Genomic DNA, 26076 nt, shown 5'->3' on the forward strand with positions numbered 1-26076 from the left:
GTAGATGTAGAGAACAGACATGTGGACACGGTGGGGGGGTTGGGGGGAAGGGGAGGGTGGGACAAAATTGGGAGACTAGGTTTGACATAAATACACCACCATGTGTAAAACAGCTAGCTAGTGGGAACCTGGTGTACAGCACAGGGAGCTCAGCTTGGTGCTCTGTGATGGCCTAGATGGGTGGGATGGGTTGGGGGGTGGGAGGGAGGTCCAAGAGGGAGGGGATATAGGTATACATATAGCTGATTCACTTCACTGTACAGCAGAAACTAACACAACATTGTAAAGCAATTTTACTCCAATTTAAAAAAAAAAAAAGAATAGCCAAAAATTGAGTACTTATTTTGGACTAGACATGGTATCATTCACTTATCATATTTAAAACTCACTATTTCATTTAGAACTCACAATTATCTTATGATTACCTCAATATGCAGGACAAACATTTGATAAAATACAATACCTGATCATGAAAAAAACTCTCAGAAACTAGGGATAGGAGAAAATTTCCTTCATATGATAAATGATATCTACACCAAATACACTCAAAGATTATCACATGCTTTCCTTCTGAGACTGGGAACAAGAGGAGGATGTCCACTGTTCAACACTGTACCTGAGGTCCTAGCCAGTACAATAGGAAATGAAGAAGAATTAAAAAATGTACAGGCCAGAAAATCAAAATTCAAATTGTCTATGAACAGATAACATGACTGTGTGTACAGAAAACTCCAAATATACTAGAAACAATAAGTGAATGTAATAAGATTGTTAGATTCAAGGTCAATATACAATAATAAACTATTTCTACATATCAGGGAAAATGTTTTTAAATGAAATTTTAAAATACCATTTACAATATTTGAAAAATTACAAATATTATATTTTGACATAAATTTAATAAAAGATATGCAAAACCTCTACATTAAAAACTAAAAAACACTGATAAGGGAAAGTAAAAGGAACATCAATAAAATGAAAGACATTTCATGGTCACGAGACTCAATATTGTTAAGATATCAATTCTCTCCAATGCAATGCAATGCTAAATCTAATTTGATACAATATGAATTAAAATCCCAGCAGGATTATTTTATGTGTGGAAACTGACAGTTTCCCAAATTTACGTAAAAAGGAAAAGAAGAGTCAAGATAATCTTGAAGAACAAAGTTAGAAGATTTAAACTACAAGATAGAAAGATTTTTATAAAACTATAGTAATAAGGACAGTACATTACTGGCACAAGGATAAACAAAGAGACTAACAGAATAAATAGTCCAGAAAGAGACCGACACACATACAATCACTTGATTTACAACGAAGATGTCACTGCCACTCCGTGGGAAAAGGCAGGTCTTCTGAATAATGGTGTTGGAACACAACTGTACACCCTTACAGAAAAAAGAGACTCTTAATCTCTTCCACACACCAAACACAGTCAATTTGAGGTGGATCACAAACATAAATGTGATAGGTAAAACCATAAAGCTTCCAGAAGAAAACACAAGAGAATATCTCCAGGACCTTGGGGTAGTTAATTTCTTAACAGGAGACAAAAGCAGTATCCACATAAGAAAAATAGTGGTAGATCAGACCTTATTAAAATTAAAAATGCCTATTCAACAAAAGGCATCATTAAGAAAGTGAATAGGCAAGCCACCAACTAGGAGAAATTATTTGTTATAGATAGACAGACAGACAGATACAGATATATACACTTCAGAACTCATATCCAGAATATATGAAGAATTCCTACAAAGCAATAGGGAAAAAGACGACTAATTTTGAAAAAATAGGTAAAGGTCTTGAACACTTGACCAAGGAAATATCCAAGTGGGCAATAGATATATGAAAATGTGTTCAGTGTCATTATTCATCAGGGAAATGTGAAAACATGAGATACTACTACATACCCCTCAGAAAGGCAAAAATTAAAATGACTGAAATTATCAAGTGTGCAGAGAAGAGTTAACATAGCAGGCCTTAGACTATTATCCTCAGAAAGGCCTGTTTGCAAAGTTGGCCCTCGGCTGGCTTCTGGGAACCTGGATCCTGGCAGAGTCCCACCATACTCTAAACTGATAAAAATGGTTCACTATGTGTAAACTCTTTGTGCAAACAATATGGTTTATGCTGAATACCTGCTTTCCTTCTGGGAGTCTGGAATTTTGGCACATGCTAGGCAGAGGGTGCTTTGTGACCAGGCCCCAGTAAAAAAAAAACCCTGAGCACTGAGCCTCTGACAAGTTTCCCTAGTAGATAACATTTCACATGTGGTCACGATCAGTTGTGGAGTTAAGTGCATCTTGTGTGACTATACTGCGAGGAGACTCTTGGAAGCTTGTGCTTGATATCCTCTGAACTTTGTCCCATGTGCCATTTCCTTTCACTGATTTTGCTTTGTGTCCCTTTGCTCTATTAAGTTACAGCTGTGAGCATGACTATATACTGAGTCGAGTCCTCCAAGCAAATCACCAAACCTGGGAGTGGTGTTGGGACCCCTGACACACCAAATGTAAGAGATTATGTGGAATAAACCACAATTATTATGCATTGTTGGAGGGAATGTAAATTAGTTCAACCACTTTGGGAGACTGTTTAGCAATATCTACTAAAGCTCAAACATATTGCTACCACATAGCCCAACAATTCTACTCTTAAGAATATATCCAAAAGAAAATGAGTATGTTCACCAAAAGACACGTAAGAATTTTCATTTGTTTATAATAGCTCAAACTGTAAACAACTCAAATTGCATCAGCAGGTGAATGGATAAGCAATATAAGAATTGAGTGGCACATTCATATAACAGAATACTATAAAGTAATACAATATGCATAAATACTGATTCATATAATGACATAGATGGATCTCACAGACGGTTGTTAAATAAAAAAGCACAACACAAGAGTACATAATTCCATTCATATACAAAAGAGCAAGCAAAGTATGATTACATTTATGATATCCAAAAACTGACAAAACTAACCTATGCTGATATAAGTTAGAAAAAAGAATTACCTGGAGGGGAGTACTCAATACATCTGCCTATTTAAATTTTAAAAGATTAAATTAAAAATTCAGTTCCTTAGTTGCACTAGCCACATTTCAAGCACTCAATAGCTACATACAGATAAGGCTATAGTACTAGAGAACACAGAAAATATACGTGTCCATCTTCACAGAAAGTTCTACTGATTATTGCTGTTCTAGGATTTTGAGAATTTTCTATATCTTGATATGGGCGGTAGTTACATGAGTTTTTATTTTTATGTTTTTTATTTTTCTGAGTTAATTTTTTTATTGAGATATAATTGACATATAACATTCTATTAGTTTTACATGGGTTTTTAAATATGAAAAAACTCACCAAGCTGTACACTTAAGATCTGTGCACTTTATTTAGTTATAATTAACTCAACAGATAAGTAAACAAATGTTTTAAAAATAACTAGGAGAAAACATACACAATGTATATAACAGAGGATTTATACCTAATATATGAAGGACTCATATAAATCAATAAGAATAGGACAGCAACCTAAAAGAAAAATGGAATGCAATTCACAGGAAAGGATGGCATAAACATATTAAAAGATACTTAGGTTCATCAAAAATCAGGGAATTACAATCTAGAACACTGAGATACCATTTTTGCCCATCGTATTGGCAAAAATTTTTTTGACTGGTAATGTCAATTAAAAAAAATTAAATTAAATATGAATACAAGTAACGTGAGTGCAAGAACCTTACTATATAGTTTGCTACTAAAATTCTAAGGCCTAGGACAGTGGTTGGCATATATTAGACACTCAATACATATTTATGGAGGAAGAAAGTGTAAAAGGAAAGTTGGGGAGAGAATGTTATTCCCTTACTCCTGTATTCATCAATGACAGGGTATAAAATAGGTGCAGCCCTTTTGAAGAGGAATTTTATAGCTTATATATCTGTTTTTCTAGAAATTCCATTTCTCATTTCTTCCTTAGAGAAACACTCATATGTGAACAGATAATATATGAAAAACTACAAGAATCTGCTACATTACTGTAGCACTGTAATAGCAATAAGCTGCAAATAACATTGTGCATTAAGAGGGTAATGGTTCAATAAGCTTATCACTCTTCCATGCTGTGGAATATTACACAGCAGTTAAAGAGATGAAGTAGATCTACATGTAATGACATGAAGAGATCTTCAAGACACATTAGGTTAAAAAACTACACACCAATGCATACATTTTTAAAAATCCACAAAACTATGTATCATATGCATACACATACATACATCAAAGCATAGAAACAGGTGTAAGAAATTATAACCCAAACCAATAATAGTGGTTACTTCTACAGATAAGAATTGGAATTAGTGGGTGGTGGCTTTTACTTTTTCTAGGTTGAGTTTTTCACAATAAAATGTATTCACTTATTACCTATGCAAAAAAAACCAACAAAAACTATTGCTCTTCCTTAGGTTTTGAGTTGTTGCTATTCTACTTCCTAATGGTATAAAATGGATTCAAACTGCATATTAGAACAGATAAAAACTAATTATATAATTAAAGAACTTTTACTTTTGTTCTTCCAATATTTTTGGATTTTGTTTTTTTAAACATCTGAGTACCCACCACTAAGTTTAAGATGAATTAATAGATCACCTTATATATGATGAGCTACTATCTACTGAAACTTCAAAACACTTCTCAGTTGCACAAATAGTAGACCTAAAAAGCCCCAAAAGTCAAATTTATAGATCTCTGAACATAGAACTGTTTAAAGAATTGCCTCTACCCAAAGCAATTATTTCTTACTAGGATGAAGTTATATAACCAACAAAAAATAAAACTTAAAGAACCAGTCCATGTCCTACCTGGGTCACTGGAATATATAGAGGTTCTCCATTATGTAGCAGATTAAGTTTCCCATGCTGATGGAGTCGTCCTTCTGGCTTTAAACTTGCCATCTCCTTAGGTCCTCCTTTCTTGCCACTCTCTTGTCCATTTCCCTTAAGTTCTTCAGTATCACTTAGGCATTCAAAAAATTCTTCCTCGCTGTCACTCCAAGAATCCCATGATTTTCCCACCTCTCCCTTTTCCTTATCCATATCTTTTAGATTGTCTGGCCCCAGCTGGTCTCCAGATTTTCCAGCATCCCCTGAATATGTATTAGTTACATTATCTGAAGGGCTTGTCTTTCTTCCCTCATCACGTGCCTTCTTTCGTTCAATACAACAATTTAACATCTGAAAAAACATTCATATTTGAATTGTTAGGCAGTTAGTCAGACAAGCAGGTCCCTGCCCCATTCTGGACAGGGTCATCCTTCTCTCCCCAACCTGGACACCAGTGATCAGAACATGCCCAGAGATCCTCCCTTTTGTGGTCAAGGACTGCTAAGTTTCCAGCCTTATTACAACCAACCTAGATAAAACCCACCAGCATAGGTTGGCGCAGGAGCACCAAGACCTAAAAGGTGATTCACAGTAACCCAGGGCTCATTTTGCTGTATTTGTAATAAATGAGCACTACAGTTTTCCCCACACGCCCATAGGTTTCACTTGGGTGCTTATGCGTTAAGCGCCTGCGCACAAGGAGAAAAGTTACGTAACCTAAAGCTGTCAATCAACTTGTCAGTCAAATGACACACGAAGGGACTTTCCGCCTGAAAACCAACCCTATCCCCACTGCAGGATGGCTTCTGGTTTCCAGACAGCCCGCTCTCATCCTTTCTCAGGAGTGTACTTCCGCTTTGCTTAATAAAACTTCTGCTGCTTAAAACTGCTCTATGTCTCTCGACTGAAGTTTTTCCTCGGGGAGGACAAGGACTGAGGAAATAGCCGTTCCGTCAGTGACAGTTACAGTAAAATAAAAATCTATCCACTACTTGAATATTTTATTTTCATTCTCCACCCTTTCCCTGGACCTTGTTGTGAATGACAATGACTTAAGTAACCTACAGCACCACAATGAGAATAGCCTATACTCCATTATCACATTTAATATCAGAATACGCTCCGATTGAACCAAGACCACATTTATATACTGTCACTGGGAAATCTTTACCTGTAGTTTCTGATGCAGTAAACAACATCTTAGATCTGGGGGTCCACTTGCTAATCTATCAAATAAAGTAATGGGAAAAACAGCTTAGTAAAATTGCTTCAGATATTCATATTTTTATACTTTTTTTATATTTTAGCCACATTGATAAATCAAAACTAGGTTTCTATAGATAAGGCCACTGAGATGGACCAAATAAAATTAAAAGATCAAAATTTATTTTATCCCCCTAGTCCATAATTCACCAACACTAACAGCAAACTAGTGATACCTCTCAAGCTAACAGAAACTTGAAAAAAATTTTAAAGCCTAGAAATTCACCCTAGGAAGTAGCTAGCATGTAGTATTTCATACCTTACAAAAGATATTATATTATATATTCATTTCTCAATCATGGTGGATTCTCAATATAAAATCCATTGATCTCCACCTCTCTTTTGCTAAAGGGAGCCTGGACTGCCCCTAGGCTAGATCACTAGGTTCCCAGTAATCAGCCAAGAGAGAATCCAGCTAAGCAGAGGCTGGCAAATGACCCAAGAGTAAACATTTTTGGATCAAATACCACTTTATATTACTTATATCATGACTCTCCTCCCTTAGTTTGAGTAGCACAGGTAAATGGGCAGTAACCTATGCAGTAAAAACATATATGCTAACTAAACTCTTTAAATGAAATGTCAGTATAAATTATACCCAAAAATTACAGGTAATGTCTAATACCTGAACTTACGAACTTTAAAGATGTTTTTTTCCTCCAACTATAAAAATGTATGTTCATGACAGAAGATTTATAACACAAATGTATACACAAATGTATAAAGAGCAAAATAAAAACATAATTCACACCTGGGAAAACTACTGTTAACATCTGGTTGTATTTCTTTCCAATTATTTTTCTATACATATTTCTATATATATTCTATATATTTTCAGTATTCTCTATCAGCATAATTGAAAGCATAGTTGAAAGCACTCTGTATACATAACACTATATTCTACTTTACTACAAATATCATGACCACTTTCCATGTTATTAGAGATTCTTGGGAAAAAAACTTTCCATTATAGAGCCATATCATGATTTATTTAACCATTCTTTAATGTTTGATATTTAGGTTGTTTAACTTTTTTTTTCCTATTATAAATTTGCTGCAGTGAATACCTCTGAACAGAAATCGTGTCCTAAGTTTCTTACCACTTTCTTAGGGCAGATTTCCTAGAAGAGGAGAATTAATGGGTCAAAAGTCAAATTTTGCAAACAAACAAAAATCCTATCTCTACAGCTGGAAACTGAAATTATTACCCTGGAATCAGAAAGTTGTTCTCCCATCTGAAACGCATTTCAAGAACAAACTCCTGCCAGAGATGTGCCACTCCTTTCAGTCCTCCATGGTAGAAATTGATCATACAAAGACACAAAGCCAATTTGTATGTTAAACTATCAGATGGTGCAGATTTGAACTGATTGTAGAGATTCTAAATTTAACAAAACAGAAACAAAGCAAAACTTGTTAACAACATATTTACATGTATAATCAAAAACTGTGTAGAGATTTTAATACTGAAATTAATCTATCCTACCAAACCTGCTTTTATCAAATGTCTAATACATTATTGCCTAAATTGTTCTTAGGCAGCTCCATGTTTTCAAGATCTCTATAAGTATCAAAAAGTGAAGCTATAGTTTAGTGAGCCTAAAGTTATAGCCTTCAATTTCTTCTGTGGAATCTTTAAGATATATTCCAAATTTCATGTGTTGTTATAAAAATCTTTTAATTACAAATGAGTACCCACTTGTCAAAATCAAAAACATAAAATCAGAACTGTATAAACTGAAAATGTAAAGCCTACTTTTCCTCCTCAGTTCATGAAATCACTTCCCCAAAATAACTATTGTTAACAATTTGATATATCTGCACACCTGTCATTTAAACTCTCATTTTTCAATTTATCAAAGACTTGAAAGAGGAAAACATGAAAATTCTACTTCATTTTACATGTTACTTCATTAAAGAATTTTCCACTCTCTGTCCAGTTTTGAAATACAAAGAAGAATCTGCTGCAAAATTTGATGATTTATGAAAAGTATAAAATGAAGGCAATCCTATAACCATGCACAATATATTTGTTATTTTTTTCACTGTTTCCAGAAAAGTTCTTCTACCCAAAATATATATCTATGCCAATATTCTATAGTAGGGCATTATCTGAATGAAGGCCATGATATATCTTCACTCAAGTTTTACTAAGGTGATTTTTAAAATAAAAAGATCCCTATTTCAAAACAGAGAAAGCTTTATAGTGAGTGCTAGAAAATTTTCACGTTTTCCTCATCCAAGTCTTTGATAAATTGAGAAAAGAAAGCTTAAATGACAGATGTAGAGCTATAAAACTATTTACAGTAGTCATTGTTGTGAACTAGATTTCATGACTGTTGCTAGAAATATAGCAAAACCCCTAGAAATTCAATGCATTTAAAATATTTTAGGGCTCCCCTGGTGGTGCAGTGGTTAAGAATCCGCCTGCCAATACAGGGGACAGAGGTTCAAGCCCTAGTCCAGGAAGATCCCATGTGCTGCAGGGCAACTAAGCCCATGAGCCACAGCTACTGGGCCTGCACGCTAGAGACCGTGAGCCACAACTACTGAGCCCACGTGCCACAACTACTGAAGCCCACACACCTAGAGCCTGTGCTCTGCAACAAGACAAGCCATCCCAATGAGAAGCCCTCACACTGCAACGAAAAGTAGTCCCCGCTCGCCACAACTAGAGAAAGGCTGCACGCAGCAGCGAAGACCCAATGCAGCCAAAAATAAATAAAACAAATATTTTTTAAAAATTTTTAATAAATAAAATATTTTAATATTAATTAACTTACATATTCTTCACTCTCTAATGGAGGATTACTGTTGTCTGTTGAAGAAGTCCCATCTAACAGTTTCTCAGAAGCAGCATCAGGGAATAAGAACTTAGAAGGGAGGAAGAAAGAAAATAATCACATCTTCAACGAAATTTCTCATTTTGTTGACTTTTGTAACTCACATAAACAGACTTTTTAATGGTTTTGTTTTTAAAATGATGAGAATGCTCTTACTGTACTGCCCAGTTAGTTCTACAATATCTCAAACATTTTCTATTTTTCTTCAAAAATACATTGTTTCAGTGACTAGTCAATTTTAAAATCAGATTCTTCTTGAATGTGTAACCACCTGGTTCTGTGAATTGTTTAGTTTACAGAATGTAAAACCAGAATCTCTTCACTATGATTTCAGGCTCATCCAATGTCATTAAATTTTTTTTAACGTTGTTATTTAAAAAGACAAAATTATAAAAGAAAATTTTAAAACACCCAAACATTCCTGAGGCTCTGTAGAGAAGAATCATCCATGGGTTTTTATATATGAAATGCTACAAGTATGATATTAAAGACCCGTAATTTTATCTTACGAGATACCCATAGAAAGTGGGAAGCAGACTAAACCTGTAATGACTCGTGTATCCTTTCCACATGATTTCTGTTAACATGTGTGAGGGAGTGTGTGTGTGTGTATGTGTGTCTGTGTGTGTGTGTCTGTGTGTGAGAGAGGGCGTGGAGAAGTGGTAAAAAGCCATATAATTGGAATAAAATCTCTAAGGATACATTCTCAAGAAGGGGCCTTCTCTACAGAAATTTACTTTCAATCCTTTTATCACTATTCCTCCCAAGTGCTTTGTGGTACTGCTGATTTGTAATTCCTTTTACTATGCATACTTTGCCACATATTACAGAACATGCTAAACAGACTTTTTTAAATGAGAGGAACTACCAAGTGCCAACCTCCACTACTAAGCACATTTACAAACAGTATCCTATTCTCCTACCACTACGTGAGCTACGTATCAGTGCCCACATCTTACAAATATACAAACTAAAAATGTGGCTAAAAGTCTTGCTCAGGTAAACAGCAGGGATAAGATTAACATCAAGTTTTCAAGTCCTATATTCTTTTCATTGCACTACTCTTGAAGGTTTTTCCCAAGAACGTCTCAGTGCACAAATTGCCAGAAGTACGATTATGACTACAATTATAGTAAGAGCAGCTATCGCCTAGCAAAGGCCTATTTTATGCAGTGTAACAGAAGGTCCTTTAGTACTCACAACAATCTCACAGGTTTTCATTAGACTCATTTCAAATGAAGAAACTGAAGTTAAATGGCTTGTTCAAAGTCATACCATAAGTCAGGATTAAACCCTGTGTATGGCTCCTAGGCCAGGCCTGTTCCACCACCCTATACCTAGGGGACACCCTAGCCCCTTCTAGTACTCGCTATGAAGTTTTCTCTGGACTGTTGTGAAAGAAAGTTTTCGAGAACACCATTCTGATCATGTCAACCTTCTGCTTAAAATGGCATTAAACTGTTAAGATGAAGCCCAGTGCTTCAACATGGCAGGTTACCTCCTACTCTCCTTGTCCCTGGCCACCCTCTGGGAAGTACCCTGCCATACACCAAACTGTCCAACATGCTCTCTCAGGCTTCTGCTATTCCTCTGCTTCTAAACCTTCTGTCCCTCTTTATGAAGCTTTCCCTGATCCCCACTGCTCCGACAGAGACAGATGCACCCTCTGCCATGTTCTCACAGCCCCTTTGCCAGAATTCTCACATGTAACATGGTACTGTAACTACTATTTACTTTCCTTCTTCCCACTACACTAGTGGGAGCTCATTGTGGAGACGATGTTTTACTCATTTTATATTCCCAATCCAGTGCCTGCCACATAGATAGGACTGAATAGATAATGAATAAATGAGTGTGCATATAGACATATAAAAACATTACATTTAGTTTACCAAGAGAATTGTATTGAGGACATCATTATTCAGTGGTGATTCTTCTACACCTCTCTGTTTTTGTATTTTCTTCTTTGCAGTGTGTACCATATTTGAAACTGATAATTTATGAATTGGAACCGGTGCAGGCTCTGTCAACTTTGACAAAGCATGAGTTATATCAGCAGCTTCTATAAAAAGAATAGAAATGAATACATATTATATCACCAACCTTGGCAGGTTAAAGTGATGAATAAACTGATGACTGTACAGAATATTTTAGTCACTCTTTTCATTAGTGACTTTTTACTAATACACATGTTCAGCTTTATATGGATGCATGATTGACAAAGGTGTAACATAATTTCTGCCCAGGGAACTTCAAAAATAAACCTCTTTTCAAAATATCTTACATTTTTGGTGGAAAGAACTTATTAATCACACAATGTTTTAACTCAGGGTATATATAGCCTGGAGAAAATGGTAGCTGCCTAGTTCATCAAAACTTGCTTCCCCAACATAACTCAAATTAGAAAAATAGATGAAAAGTTGCTGGAACATTTGAAAATAACTTTTAAAAAAAGAGAAAGGTGTCACCTCTTCCTTCTTCCTCAAATGTGGATCGTCCGAGAATCTCATCAGTTGACTCCTTTCGACGGCAAATTTTAAAAAACTCAGTGACAAAATCACCTACATAGAAAAAAATGTTACTCATTTTTGAAACGTAACTGAAAGAAATCAGTCCTATAAATAAAAGTACATGTCTTTTCACAAAAGCTATTAGCTAAGATATGATAGAAAAAGAACCATTCAGTTTTTCTACCCAATCCAAAAAGTAATCCTATTTAAAAGGTAGCCTTGCTTTCTCTCCATAGCCCAGGATAGTAAAACAGTTTTTCCTTAGAATTACTTCTAGAATGAAAGGAAAAAATAATTGAATCTGATATATTAAGCAGTTACTATTTGCCTGAATAAGACAAATAATATCTATTCTCATTAAGTTGTACAAGTAACAAGAATATTACTATATATATGTAGTGGTCTTCTTTCCCTAGCTGCCACCCTACTAGAATTCTGAATCCATTAGAAAAATAAAAATAAATTCTAAAGACATGTTTCTACAGGATTAAAAAATCATGTAGGATGAAGTTATTTCAGCTTCAACTGCATGTTAATGATATGCTTTGTGTCATTATAAGAAAGGGGGAAAAGGTCTGATATCTTCTAAAGAGCTTCTATGAGATATGTTTGCAAAGAAATTAAATCTTAACAAGAACCATCAGTACTAAAATTATTAGACAATACAATATACTAATTATATCCAAGTTTGAGAATTCACCAACTAGTTCTGAATAAACCTGGAACATTTTCTGGAGTTCTTCAGACAAGTAGGAAAATCCTATAATCTAGTCATATAAACTATGTGACTATAGCTTATTGTAGTATATGACTACATAATCCTATAATCTAGTCATATAAACATAAAGTTAAAAAGACAGGGTGAGATTAAGGGGCAGAAGCTTAAAATGAGAAGAATACTTTTAATTCTAAGGTTCTGTAATTATCACAAAAGTCAGCGGCTGAGGAATAATAAGGAACTAGGAAGAAATTTAGTGACTAAATTTAATAATTTAGTAAACAATGATTAAACAAGAGAAACCATTTATTGAATACTCATTATAGATAGGCACTGCGTTAAATGTGATACACATACACACAAGTACATGATCTTATTTGATCCTCTTACTAACACTCTGAAGTATGTACTATTGTTACCTCTATCTGACTGACACTGGAAGAGATTGTGAAACTTGCTCAAACTGGTGGATCTAGGATTTCAAACAAGGTCTATCCAACTCAAACTCTTGATATAAACCCTCTACTATCTCCCTATACCCCAAGACAAATTCACTGATGGCAGGAATTTTACCTTATCTTTGTATTCACTATTATATAGTTAGCACAGATGGCAGTGCTAATAAGCATTTAATAAACAGCACATGATGAATGATAAAGAGCCCAAGAAAAAAATGCTTTAGAGAAATGCCCTAATATTGTCATCAGTAACTCCTCAGTTGAACGGTAATTTATCAGGTTAAATGAAATAAAGGTGGCATGGATGAACACAGAAATGGAGGAAATAATTTTCATGTGTACTAAATATAATAGAAAAAGACTGGAAAGAGGAGATAGGTTCAGAAGATTTCATGAAAGAGGTATTATCTACAAAAATGGGAAGGGAAAGATAATTCTACACATGGGATTTAATAATAGGATCTGAATACCAATGGATAGCTTTTAAAGTATTTCTATTTATGTTATTCCACTGACTTCTTCAGATATCCCTATGATGTGTACAAGATTATTAACACCACTTTTCCTCTATCAGAAAAAAGATTTGGGGCTTCCCTGGTGGCTCAGTGGTTGAGAGTCCACCTGCCAATGCAGGGGACACAGGTTTGTGCCCCGGTCTGGGAAGATCCCACATGCCACGGAGTGGCTGGGCCTGTGGAGCCATGGCCACTGAGCCTGCGCATCTGGAGCCTGTGCTCCACAGTGGGAGAGGCCACAACAGTGAGAGGCCTGTGTACTGAAAAAAAAAAAAAACCCCAAATGACAAGAAAGCAAGTCTGCTAGTACTATTCAAGAGTAACTAGAAGGATTCACTGCTGTTGACAAAGATTTATTTTATTTTATTTTTTAAATTTATTTATTTATCTATTTATTTTTGGCTGTGTTGGGTCTTCGCTGCTGCAGGCAGGCTTTCTCTAGTTGCAGCTAGCGGGAGCTACTCTTCGTTGTGATGTGCGGGCTTCTCATTGTCATGGCTTCTCTTGTTGCAGAGCACGGGCTCTAGAGCGCAGGCTCAGTAGTTGTGGTGCATGGGCTTAGTGGCTCTGTGATATGTGGGATCTTCCCGGGCCAGGGACTGAACCTGTGTCCCCTGCATTGGCAGGCAGATTCTTAACCACTGCGCCACCAGGCAAGTCCCAAAGATTTATTTTTAATGGAGTTAACCGAGGAGGTCACAATGTAAAAAAATAAAAATAAAAAATACTTTTTGGATAGGTGAAATAAAGTATAAAGAATACATTCAGTGTTCCTGATCTGGAGGAGAGACAGATTTGTGTTATTTCAGGAAAGGAACATAAATATCTTACCTAGCAAACACTGAGGATTATCAGCTTTTCGAACTCTAACAGACCAATGGGGAGCCTGAATAGGATCCAAATCACTAAAAGGCAAAACAATAAACACAAGATCCTATTTATGGCAATCTGCAAGACTCATACATTTACCAAAATGCAGTCTAATAAAAACATTATATAGAAGGACAAGCAATCCATTTTGCCTCCCTTAAACTTACTGTTATTCATATGCAGACCATTTAGATAAGTTAAAAAAAGTAAAACCTTAAGACATCAAACTTCATAGACAAAAAAAGCACAAAAGGAAAAACCAAAAACAAAACAAACTAATCAAAAAACATAAGAATGATCCTGACAGGCAACATACAATGATAATCTAATGAGAATTACATTTTAGGAATAAAGAAAATGAAATGAGAAACAAGCAAGAATCCATAATAATTTTAATCTGCTTTTTGTTACATTATTTATTAATAAAAAAAGAAACTATAAAAATTTCCACAAGATCAAAAGTGCCCCATTTTCTCAGTTAAACAGATTATGGTGCATTCACTTAATGGAATACTATGCAGCAATTTAAAAACTGACAACACAGATCTACATTTATTAAATGAATAAAGGTATTAAAGGAATGAAGCAAATTAATATATAAATTTATACCTTAAAAAGATATACCCCCAAAATGCTAACTGGTTAGTTTTTAAGTAATGGAATTGTAGGTAGTCTTTACTTTCTTTTTTTTTTTGCGGTATGCGGGCCTCTCACTGTTGTGGCCTCTCCCGTTGCGGAGCATAGGCTCCGGACGCGCAGGCTCAGCAGCCATGGTTCACGGGCCCAGCCACTCTGCGGCATGTGGGATCTTCCCGGACCGGGGCACGAACCCGTGTCCCCTGCATCGGCCACTGCGCCACTAGGGAAGCCCTACTTTCTTCTTTTAATTTATTCATCTAAATCATCTGATTTTAAAAGTTCATGTTACTTTTACTGTCAGAAAATACAACACATTTATTTTAATTATTAAAAAAAAAGTCTTCTATTTCTCACTGTTCTGCATCAACCATGAGACTGTACTAAAATTATGTTCCTCCTTCTCCGTGTTCTTCCAGGATAGCGCTCGCTGTAATTTTCAATTTTTTCCTGTGCGATTTTATATTGCCCAGGAGTATATGACATGGATGTTCTGTTATTTGACATTTAATGATGAAATATTATTCCCACATATTTTGATAACCATAATCTCTTCAAAGTCCTTTATCAAATGCTTCTTACCAGCTAAGAAAAGTTCAACAGAATTATGCATTGAATCCCAAACTGCTTAAAAACACCTTTGCTAAAACCAAGTAAGATTCAGATTGCTCATTTTCCCAGAACTAAGGACCCTATCTCCAAAGCCCACAGCTTAAAACACATCTATAATACATATCAATCAGTCTAAAAAGTGATCTTTAAAAACAGAAAAACAACAACCAACTGTATCAGAAACTGATACAAAGAAAAATTGCTAACCACTTGGCAGTTAATTTATTCTACTGAAGTTTGTGAACCTCTATGTACTACTCTTAACATACTTACGAATAAACATCATTATCCACAATGATACCTTCAGTCAGGTGAGGCCATGTAGTTGCTAAGTGGAGTTCACTAAAATAAACAAAACGTAGAATATATCCATAAGCTTTAATACTGTATATATACATCCTGACTCAACAATTCTACTTCTAGAATTGTATCTTCAGTAAATAACCAGAGATGTACATATATGTTAGAAGTGGTCATTATTTATAATACAATAAAACTGTAAACACCCAGTTTAGCAAATGGTAGCACATTCATATAAAGTTAATGTCTGCAAGAAAAAACTATGCTATACATAATAGCCAAAAGTATAAGTAAACCAAATGTCTATCAGCTGATGAATGGATAAATAAAATGTGGTAGTATTACATACCATGGCATATTATACAGTCACAAAAAGCAATGATGTACTGACTCATGCTAAATGTTGATGAACCTCTAAAACATGCTAAGAAGCCAGACACAAAAGGTCATATATGGTATAACCCAATCTGTATGAAATGTCCAGAACAGTCAAATCCATACAGGCAAAAAGTAGATTAATATTTGTCTAGAGCTAGAGGGCCTAAGGAGCCTAGGAGGGGATGACAGTTAAGAGGTGAGGGGTTTCTTTTGGGGGTAATGAAAGTGTTCCAGAATTAGATACTGATGATGGCTGTACAACTCTGTAAACACTAAAAACACTAAATTGTATACTTTAAAATTGTGAATTTTATGGTACATAAATTATATCTCAATTTTGAAAACACCATGATACAGATCAGGGATTGGCATACTTTTTCTACAAAGGACCAGAAAGTAAGTATTTGGGGATTTTTATGGGCCATGTAGTTTCTGTTATATTCTTGTTTTTTTCTTTTAAAACCCTTAAAAATGTAAAAAGCATTTTTAGCTCATAACCTATACAAAAACAGGCTATTGGCCAGATTTGGTCCACCGGTCATAGTTTGCTGACCTCTTATTATAGATGAATATTAAATTTCAGAAACTTTTCATGTGAAATTATAAAATCAAAAACAAGCCACAAAAAATGTACAAGATGACAAACATTTATAAAATGTACAAAAATACTGTGCAGAAAAGAGTTATCATAGCAGGCCTGATACTTAGAAAGGCCTACTTGCAAGGTTGGCCCCTGGCTTGACATCTGGAAACTTGAATTTCAGGAGGATTCCTACCTTTCCCTGATAAGAATGGCTCACTCTGCCTAAATTACCTGTGCAACAATACAGTTTATGCAAACATCTGGTTTCCTTCTGGTACATGCTAGGCAGAGGGTGCCTACATGACCAGTCTCTGATTAAAAACCCCAAGTGTTGAGCCTCTAATGAGCTTCCCTGGTACACAGCCTTTCATACATGTCACAGTTCATTGCTGGGAGGATTAAACATGTCCTGTGTGACTACACTGGGAGAGGAAGCTTGTCCTTGGTTTTCTCTGGACCTCACCCTATGTGCCTTTTCCCTCTGCCATTTTTTGCATTGTATCCTTTTGCTGTAATAAATCATAGGCATGAGCACAACTATGGTTGCGTCCTGTGAGTCTTCCTAGCAAATCAACCTAAGGGTGGTGTTGGGGGCCCTTGTTGCATATATATACATAAACATGTATATATATATACCTACTTCATGCATATGAAAAATACTGGAAGCACATATAACAAGCTGTTGTCAGTGATCACCTATGACTAGGGGGGTTATGAATTTACTGATCGTTTTTCTCCTGTCTAGATTCTGAACTCACTTCTTATGTTTGTAGAATACAGAAGCCAAAAGGGCCAATTATTTCACTTCTCTGATATTTGGTGATGCTCGACTAACTAGCAACTCCTGTCTGAGACACTGAATCTACAAGTACAGTTAGGAATTCACTGTGAGAGCAGGGCCAGCACTACACAACAATGCAGTGTAACCTTGGTTATGAACCGGACAACTAGGCACCATTGGCTCAAGCCTATTTTCTGAGCCCAGTTCTACAATGGACCCAATTAAACGTCTGAGTTTGAGTTACCAAATATGTTTCCAATAAACTGATTATTTGCTTGAATTAGAGTTGACGAGTACCAGTTGCAACTAAACAATCTGACTACTAAACATATGATTTTTGCCTTTTTTAACGTTATCTAAATTTTTTCCACTGAACGTGAATTTATTACTTTAAATAAAACTAATTTTTAATGTAAAAAAAATGACCACAAACAGTATGTGATATCAGAGGACATGAATGGTTAGAGGTTTAAAACTATACACTCCTGAATATTTTTAGGTATGAACCGCAGATTCAGTTGCTAAGTTTTTATGACTATGGCCTCTCCTCTCCCTCTAACTATAGAACAATTTCTTTGACAAGGAGAGAAGACACTGGAAAAAGCCTCTTCATTTCCTCTTCCACTACCAAAGATGCCTTTTCAAAAGCATAGTGCCCACAACATTTGCTAATCACTGTTTGATTTAAATGGTCTGCCAATGTACACCATCTTATCCGCAACTTATTTCTGTGTTCTTCTTCAATCACTTGTTCCTTTGCTGACTGACTCCACATCATGATATAAATTTGGAAGAAATATTTAATCATTAAACCTTCAGATTTCTACCAGGTCAATTTATTTCTCTCCCCCTAAAATTTTCCCTAAGTGAAATTCAAATAAATGAACCAGTTGGAGGGCCACAAATATATCTGTAATCCACCTTACACCCTTTCTCCCTTGCTCACTACATTCTAGCCATGATAGCCACCTTCTATTTTCTTCAGTAAACTCGCCAAGCTCTTTCCTGCATCAAGGCACTTTGCACATGCTGTTCCTTCCACCTGGAATGGTCATTCTCTCACTCTTTGCCTGGCTAAATCCTCCCCTAATTGACACTCAGAATAAATTTCACTTCCTTTGAGAAGACTTTACTGATGGCATATCAATCTAAACTAGTTCCTCACTTTACTGTCATTACATCCTGTACTTTTCCTTCAAATTATCCCACAATTTGTAATTGTATGTTTATTTAGGTGATTAGTTCGTCTACTTCCTTTAAGTAGACTGTAAATGCCAAGAAGGCAGAAACTGTCTGTTTTATTTACTTAGGTATCTTCCTTACTTAGTATAGTGCCAGGCACATATAATAAATATCAATTTTAAAAGATACTCACTTTATTGTCTCCCTTAAATGATTTTTAAGTTAAAAGTATTATTATTTCTACCTTTATGTGAGAGTATTAAAGATATATGTATACATGTGAATATATTTTTTTAAATAACCAAATAGTTTAACAAATGAGACAGTTTTTATATCTGCACCATTTATATTTTCCAAATATTTTGCTATCAGTGACCAAATTTTTCAACCCCTGCATTTTCTTGTGAAACAGTTATTTTTTAAGTTCAGTAATTCTTCTAGAAAAGCAACTGGGTAACCTATAAGGTCACACTTGTGTCTCTTACTTATGTCTTAATTTCTGTATTTTGAAGAAGTGGCCAGGAAAAATGAAAACAACTGTTAATTCTGGGTCATGGACATATGAAAGTTTGTTATATAAAATATTGTCTGGGGACTTCCCTGGTGGCCCAGTGGTTGGGAGTCTGCCTGCCAATGCAGGGGACATGGGTTCGAGCCCTGGTCCGGAAGGATCCCACATGCTGCGGAGCAACTAAGCCCGTGTGCCACAACTACTGAGCCTGTGCTCTAGAGCCTGAGAGCCACAACTACTGAGCCCACGTGCCAAAAAAAAAAAAAAAAATGTCTTTCTGACACCCCAAACTCTAAAATATTGTCTGCGCTTTTCAATATTTAAAATATTTCCCCCAAAGTATACCAAGAACCACTTCTATATGGAATAATCAATAAATTATATTCTGTACATTTTATGTATTACTTTAAACCCTCTTTTACTTCTTAAGTTACAGAGAAAAACACAAAGATGGACAGATTGTTACATGTAGGTCTCTATTTTCAGTACTACATTCATTCCAGGAGGCTGCAGTATTATAAAACACAGTAAAATCAACATCAATATAATTTAAAAAGTAAAAGTCCCATAATTCAAATGATATAATGAAATTCGCACCTAATAGGATCTTCACAGGCACCAAATGGTAACTTGCCAAATTCCAGGCCTCCCACTTCTCCTCCTACAAGGGCATCTATATCTAAACAAGAAAAAAAAAAATTTTCCATAAGTTAGCCAAAAATGGAGAAATAAGAATTTAAATCTAGGTAGGTCAGCCCTTTGAGAAATTAAAGTTTTAATAGTGTCTACATTAAGATACATATAGCCAGTTAGAGAACAGTCAGATATTAAAGACTTCCCCCAAGAATGTTACAGTAAAAGGACACATTTAATTCCTATTTGTAAAGTGCTGTATTCAAGCTATGCATTCTAAATTTTACTCTTCGGAAATAGTCCTTAAATATCACTCAAGAGAATATTATTCCTGTAAATTTCTTTTCATTTTCTCAGAATGTGATTAATAGCATCTAAAAGATTAGCTGAGTATTAAAAAATTTAATCATCAACCTACATTCATCAGTTTTGCTGTCAATAATTTCTGAATAGCCCAAATTAGTCATCATTAATAAAACCTTATATCAGCTGACAGTACACAGAAATATCTGAAGTTCAGAAAAGAATTTCCATTCCATTATGAATGGTATCTGAGATTAGAGGAGAATTTAGAGGGTATATCACCCCTTAGCTCCATCCCTCTTGAAGAAGTAATAAACACTTCTAAAAGACTTCAAAAAGAGTTCCCTTTGAAATAATAGATGGTTGTTTTTAATTATTCACACTACACTAAGAATTTCTAAAATTAAAGTCTACTGTTGAGTTATGAACACTCCCAGATTTGCTAAAATTATGTTTGACAATTATCTACACCCTAAATTATTAAAATTAGTTATTAAATATGGCTCAATTACTTGATTCAGTAAATTTTCTCAAGTCAATTCATTCCATTTTTCCAACTAAAGAATGCTTATAATAAAGATCACAATGACTAGCTTTACTATAAGATGTGAATTAAGAGTTCAAAATTTACAATAAGCACTTTTTTTTTTTTTTGGCCACGCCGCACTGCATGCAGGATCTTAGTTCCCTGACCAGGTATTGAACCCATGCCCCCACTGCAGTGGAAGCATGGAGTCTTAACCACTGGACTGCCAGGGAAGTCCTAAGCACATTTTTTAAACCAGTAAGCTAAAAATTATTAATAGACTATAACTGTACAAAACTTTTACTCAAATTAAAAGTTGAAAAGCTACACTGTAGAATGAAAGGATGATGGGACTTGGAGTTTGACCAGGATTTAAATGTGAACTTTATCACCTGGTGACCATGTGGCCTTGGGCCAGTTACTTTTGTTCTCTAAGAAAGATAATAATACTTGTCTCATAGGTAAATGGGAATTACCTGAAACAGTATATAAAATGCCAGGCACAGTGTCTGGCCCATATTACATGTTCAGTCCCTTCCCCTTAAAAGAGAAAATATTAAAAATTTATATGGTTTTCAATCCACTGAGAAAGAAGGTTAATATTGTGATGCCCATTTTAAAAAACTAGCAATAGAACATTAACAAAGGCGTACTGTTGTCTGGAAACTAAAATTACCAAAACAAACATTTGAGTCTTCTAATATAAATCTCAGCTTAGCTTTTATTTCCCTCTGCTGTAGTTTAGATGGAGTTCTTTTACTGCACATTACTTTCAAATTATTCAGTGGTATATAAAATAAAACAGTAGTAGTATATATAACCACCAAAAGCTAAATGTACTACATTAATTTTAGTAACATCCCAAGATAATTTACTATTTTCAATCTCATAAACAAACCAACCATTTTGGAACAAAAATAAACAGTAAAGAATATTATTTTATTATAATTTATTTCTCTTTGAGGACGGTAGAATGGAAAATGTTTTCAGGCTAGTAAAATCCTTGTAATTATTTTATAAGTTTATATTAAATTTCTTATTAGATAGACTTGGATATAATTGCACTTTTCGTGAGAGAAACATCCAGGAACCTAAACCTCACTTAATTAAGCTAAATGTCCACCAGGCTGAGCTTTTCTAGAACTTAGATAATGTCTGTTCATATCTGTGTCCTGGCAGAGCCGGCCTATTATAGGCTAATAATTAATGACTGTTAATGAATCAGTATATCAATGGTTAAGTAGGTAAAATGATTTTAATCACAGTTTTATAAAAATGCAAGTTAAAGTAAAATATTCTACAGCTCTTCCCAGCATAAGTGTATATGTATATACACCTTTTTCTCTTTTCTGCTTTCCTTATTTAGCCCTCTTCTTCAAACTCTACTCTCTATAAGGTTCTGTGCGTGTCTGTTCGCAGCCTATGAGGGTGGCTTCTCTTATTATATTCTGAAAGCAGACATTTTACTCATTACGTACTAATTTGCAGCACACAATGTTCCACGGCAAGGGAATGCTTTATAAATAATATTAGCTTTCAAAAACAGATTGTCAGGGCTTCCCCGGTGGCGCAGTGGTTGAGAGTCCGCCTGCCGATGCAGGGTACACGGGTTCATGCCCCGGTCGGGGAAAATCCCACATGCCGCAGGGCGGCTGGGCCCGTGAGCCATGGCCGCTGAGCCTGCGCGTACGGAGCCTGTGCTCCGCAACGGGAGAGGCCACAACAGTGAGAGGCCCGCGTACCACCAAAAAAAAAAAAAAAAAAGATTCTCAAGTATAGAATAATTCTGTCTCTAGAACAACCTACACAGCTTTTTTTAAGAGAAAAAATGATAAAGGCAATGAAATCAGCAATATTACATTTAAAATGAGTTACAAATATTTCAAACACTTGAAACACATTGTTAAATAGTTTTAATTTCTGAATATATTTTCCCTCCATTTATATTCAGTAAGTTAAATATAGTTCTAAATTATCTCACCTGGAGGCTGCTGAGGCCAAAAATACTGCTGCCAATCCTGAAGTACATAGGTAAACCGTATAGCAATACTAACTGGAGGCAATGGAGTTAAAGTACATCCCTAGGAAATAAATACAAAGACAATACCATGTAAATGTTAGTACCCTTGTAAATACCAGAACCAAATTTCAAACTATTGGAATGGATAAATTACTACCTTCATGAAATGTGGATTTTCAGATTACAGTTAGATATGGCACGCACATTCTAGCCATGAAAAATGTATGATAGTCTAGCCATTAAAAAGGAAAACAAAGTCACTAAGTTATTAGAGCCAAAGGTGCAGAATTTAGGAAATCATTTTCATGGGAGAAATTCTCACAGCTTAAAAGCTCAAGAGATGAATTAATGCCAGAGAGCAAATTACATTAAAATAAAGCTGTTTAAACTACTACCAGGAAAAGAGATATTAAATTTTATTATGTAAAGTGCTCTTTCAAAATATCTTATACAATTTTAATTATACAAATTTCTTACTATTCTCTTCAGCCATGTTGAATGTGGAAAAAAATGTGACTCATTTTTTAAATAAGGTAAAACTATTATATAAAGTGTAACACTAGGTTTGAGAAGATGATGTCTTTTCTTTCTTTTAAATGAAAATAAACTCAAATTAAAGCCAGTCTTAAATATTTAACCAGAATTTTAGACTGTGACAAATGGCCACTCATGTAGTTTATATTAATGAATCAGAAAATTTAGATCTATCTTTACATTCATTAAAAATCATAAAAATTAATAATATCATCCAAACATCCCACAATCTCAGCTTCCCTTAATAATGGTTAACCTATATTAATGTAAAATAGGACCTAAATATGCATAGGAATGACCTAGTAAGCTTGTGAAAATGTAGATTCAATAGTATTCTGCATATCTACCCAGTTTCCAGGTGTTGCTGATATTGCTGGTCAGGAGGAATAAAGAGACATTTAGCTCAGCAGCAGCATCTATAAATGTCATTAGTAACTTTAACTGAATATAAACTCAATCTCAAGTCACAAAATAAGGTAGCTGCCAAAAAAAAAGCTAATTCAGTTTTGGGCTGCTGTGTCCTAGACAAGCAAGGTAAGATTCTGGCTGGTCAGGAATATTTATTTTTTACTCAGGTCTAGATATCAAATGAGCGTTCACCTGTAATTGGGTGTAAATGATCTAGAAACCATAACAAGGTCACTTTGACACATAACTTCCGCTCCAGTCACATAGCAATGTAGACAAATACAGAAAGAGATGACCAAAAAGAAATGTCTAGGACCAAACATGACATAAATATCTTTGTGGGCCTTAGAAAAGGTACAGAAAATCCAAAGTGTTAAATGGGGCTCAAGGCATATGCTTGCTGAGTTCCACATGCAGACGAAGGCAGTGAGAGCCAGGATTACAGACTACATTAAATGGAACCAAAAGTACTCCGCCCAGAATGAGGGTACTGTAAGACTCTCGGCTTAAGGCAGACGCTGGGGCAGGGCACTCCTGCTTCGTGCAGTGGCTTTGTTGGAAGGTATGGGGCTAGGGAAAGTTGTGTGAGCGGGGGACAAACCCACTCTCATGACCCAAGCAAGCAATCCAATGAGTCCAAGACTCAATGTGCAATACCCCAATATCAATATGGAGCAAAAAGCTCCAAACATCATTTTAAGACCAGTGTCTGAAATATTCTGCAGGTAAGGAGCAACCACAAAATTACAAAACCACTAGAGAGGACGGGAGAGAAAGTTAAAAACTGTAAATAAAGCCTTCATTCAAAATGAGCCTGCAAACAAAATTTCCCCAGAACATGAAGAAATGTAGTTCTAAAAAAGACAAATATCCAAAACAACAATCAGAATATAAAACTACGAAATATAAGGAACATCTGATAGAATGAAGAATGTCTAAACTGAAAAAGGAAAGACTAGGGTATGAGAGAGTTTTCAAATACTTAGAGGATTATATGGCAAAAGAGGATTTAAACTTAAATTTTATGTGATTCCAAGGACAACCACCCTCTGCTGCCACCCTGCCAATGAAGCCTTTTCTAATAATTAGATCCATGTGAAAATGAAATAAACTGCCAGTGGAGGGTGAGTGCTTGGAACACTTCTAGTAGATTTAAAGAGTAATATTTATAAAGATAGCTTTATAAAGAAAGTATAAGAGAGCCACATATTGGGTAGCTTTAACTATGTAAAACAAGTAAAGTACCCAAACCAGGTCTCAATTATCTTAAGTTCAACTCTATCAAATCAACTTTGAGAAATGTTTCATATTTAGACAAGAGGTTTGTGAAAGTTCTGACAGATGATGTGATAAACTGATTAGGAACACTTTTTTTTTAAGTACAATTAGTAAATAGTCATAATGAAAGTCAGGCTCCACAGATCAAGGTGGTCCCCAGTTTCAGTAAAGAGAAATTGAGTAACATGAAAGAGTGACATAAAAGATCCATGAAAATAACATTCACTAATGTTTTTTAAGAAGAGGAATAAAGCATTAATATTTGCATCTGACTAGAATTTGATCTAAAATAATTAAATGTAATTGAAGACTTCTGGTGAGAACAAAGTAAAACTAATGGGGTAGAAATAACGCATACTTGACTTTTTCAAAAATTTCTCAAAGCAACACGTGTAGAATTAAGCAGTACTTAAAGCATTTCAGAGTCTAGAAAGGTTCTGAAAAAAAGTTACATACAGACATGGAACTTTCTAAAAGATATGCTTCTATGCTTTTTTTAATAGAGATAATCACAAGAAACAGCTAACAATAGTTATTTTGAGGAAGGGACTAAGGGTATAGAGAAGTTTATACTTAAATTTCTTAACCCAGTATATGCAGACTTTTTAAAAAATATCAAACGGATTTATCTGGGTGGTGATAATCCTACCACCCTGCTATTTATGGCCTCAAAATTGGAAACATAATTTTTATGAAATTAAATTCTAATCCTAAATATCTTTCTACAAACAGTGTATGTTAAAAAAGACATTTCAGCGTTTTTTTCTCACATTTTTTTCCTTTTCAAAATTTGCAAACCTTCAGAAAGGTTGCAAAGCTAGCGTAATGAATACCGGTATGACTTTCACCAAGCTCACCAATTAACATTTTGATACATGCACATACTATCATATATTTACATAAATAATTTTTTTGGCTGAACCTCTGAAAGTAAGTTGTAGGCATCATGGCAATTCACCCCTAAATACTTAGCATGTAATTCCTGTGAACAAGGGTTATCACACTCAGGAAGTTTAATAGTGATACTATTTTCTAACATATAGTCCATATTAAAATTGCCCCAACTGTCCCAATTGTGTCCTCTGTGGCTATTTTGTTTTGATCAAGGATCATGCATGTTATGTTACTTCAGTCTCCTTTAGGCTAAACAGCTCCCAGCCTTTGTTTTGCCTATCATGATACTGACATTTTTAAAGAGTCTGGGCTTTACTTTGTAAAATATGGCTCATTTTGGAAATATGTGATTGTTTCCTCATGTTTCAATTTATGTTAAACATTTTTAGCAGGAATGCAACACAGATGATATATCCTATTCAATGTACCA

General features: G+C 35.1%; 1 protein-coding gene across 4 annotated transcripts in view; it reads right to left on the reverse strand.

The window, feature by feature from the left end:
• Positions 1–26076, reverse strand: part of RAB3GAP1 (RAB3 GTPase activating protein catalytic subunit 1) — a 125464-nt gene that overhangs the window by 28388 nt on the left and 71000 nt on the right. For 3 of the 4 annotated variants that reach the window (XR_003793872.1, XM_029224788.1, XM_029224790.1), the window contains 10 exons: positions 22494–22593; positions 19648–19729; positions 15589–15657; positions 14029–14102; positions 11465–11557; positions 10889–11058; positions 8937–9026; positions 7362–7534; positions 6062–6116; positions 4870–5241 (listed from right to left, as the gene is read on the reverse strand). Coding sequence is in view for 3 of the 4 variants with exons in the window: in XM_029224788.1 (XP_029080621.1) it covers positions 4870–5241; positions 6062–6116; positions 7362–7534; positions 8937–9026; positions 10889–11058; positions 11465–11557; positions 14029–14102; positions 15589–15657; positions 19648–19729; positions 22494–22593 (1278 nt within the window). In the remaining variant the exon portion in view is untranslated. The remainder of the gene's footprint in view (positions 1–4869; positions 5242–6061; positions 6117–7361; positions 7535–8936; positions 9027–10888; positions 11059–11464; positions 11558–14028; positions 14103–15588; positions 15658–19647; positions 19730–22493; positions 22594–26076) is intronic. The other variant, XM_029224789.1, reaches the window with a different exon arrangement.

The sequence above is a fragment of the Monodon monoceros genome, unplaced genomic scaffold, assembly GCF_005190385.1.
Source record: "Monodon monoceros isolate NGI ecotype Baffin Bay Population unplaced genomic scaffold, NGI_Narwhal_1 Super_Scaffold_16, whole genome shotgun sequence".
In the NCBI taxonomy this organism is placed as follows: Eukaryota; Metazoa; Chordata; class Mammalia; order Artiodactyla; family Monodontidae; genus Monodon; species Monodon monoceros.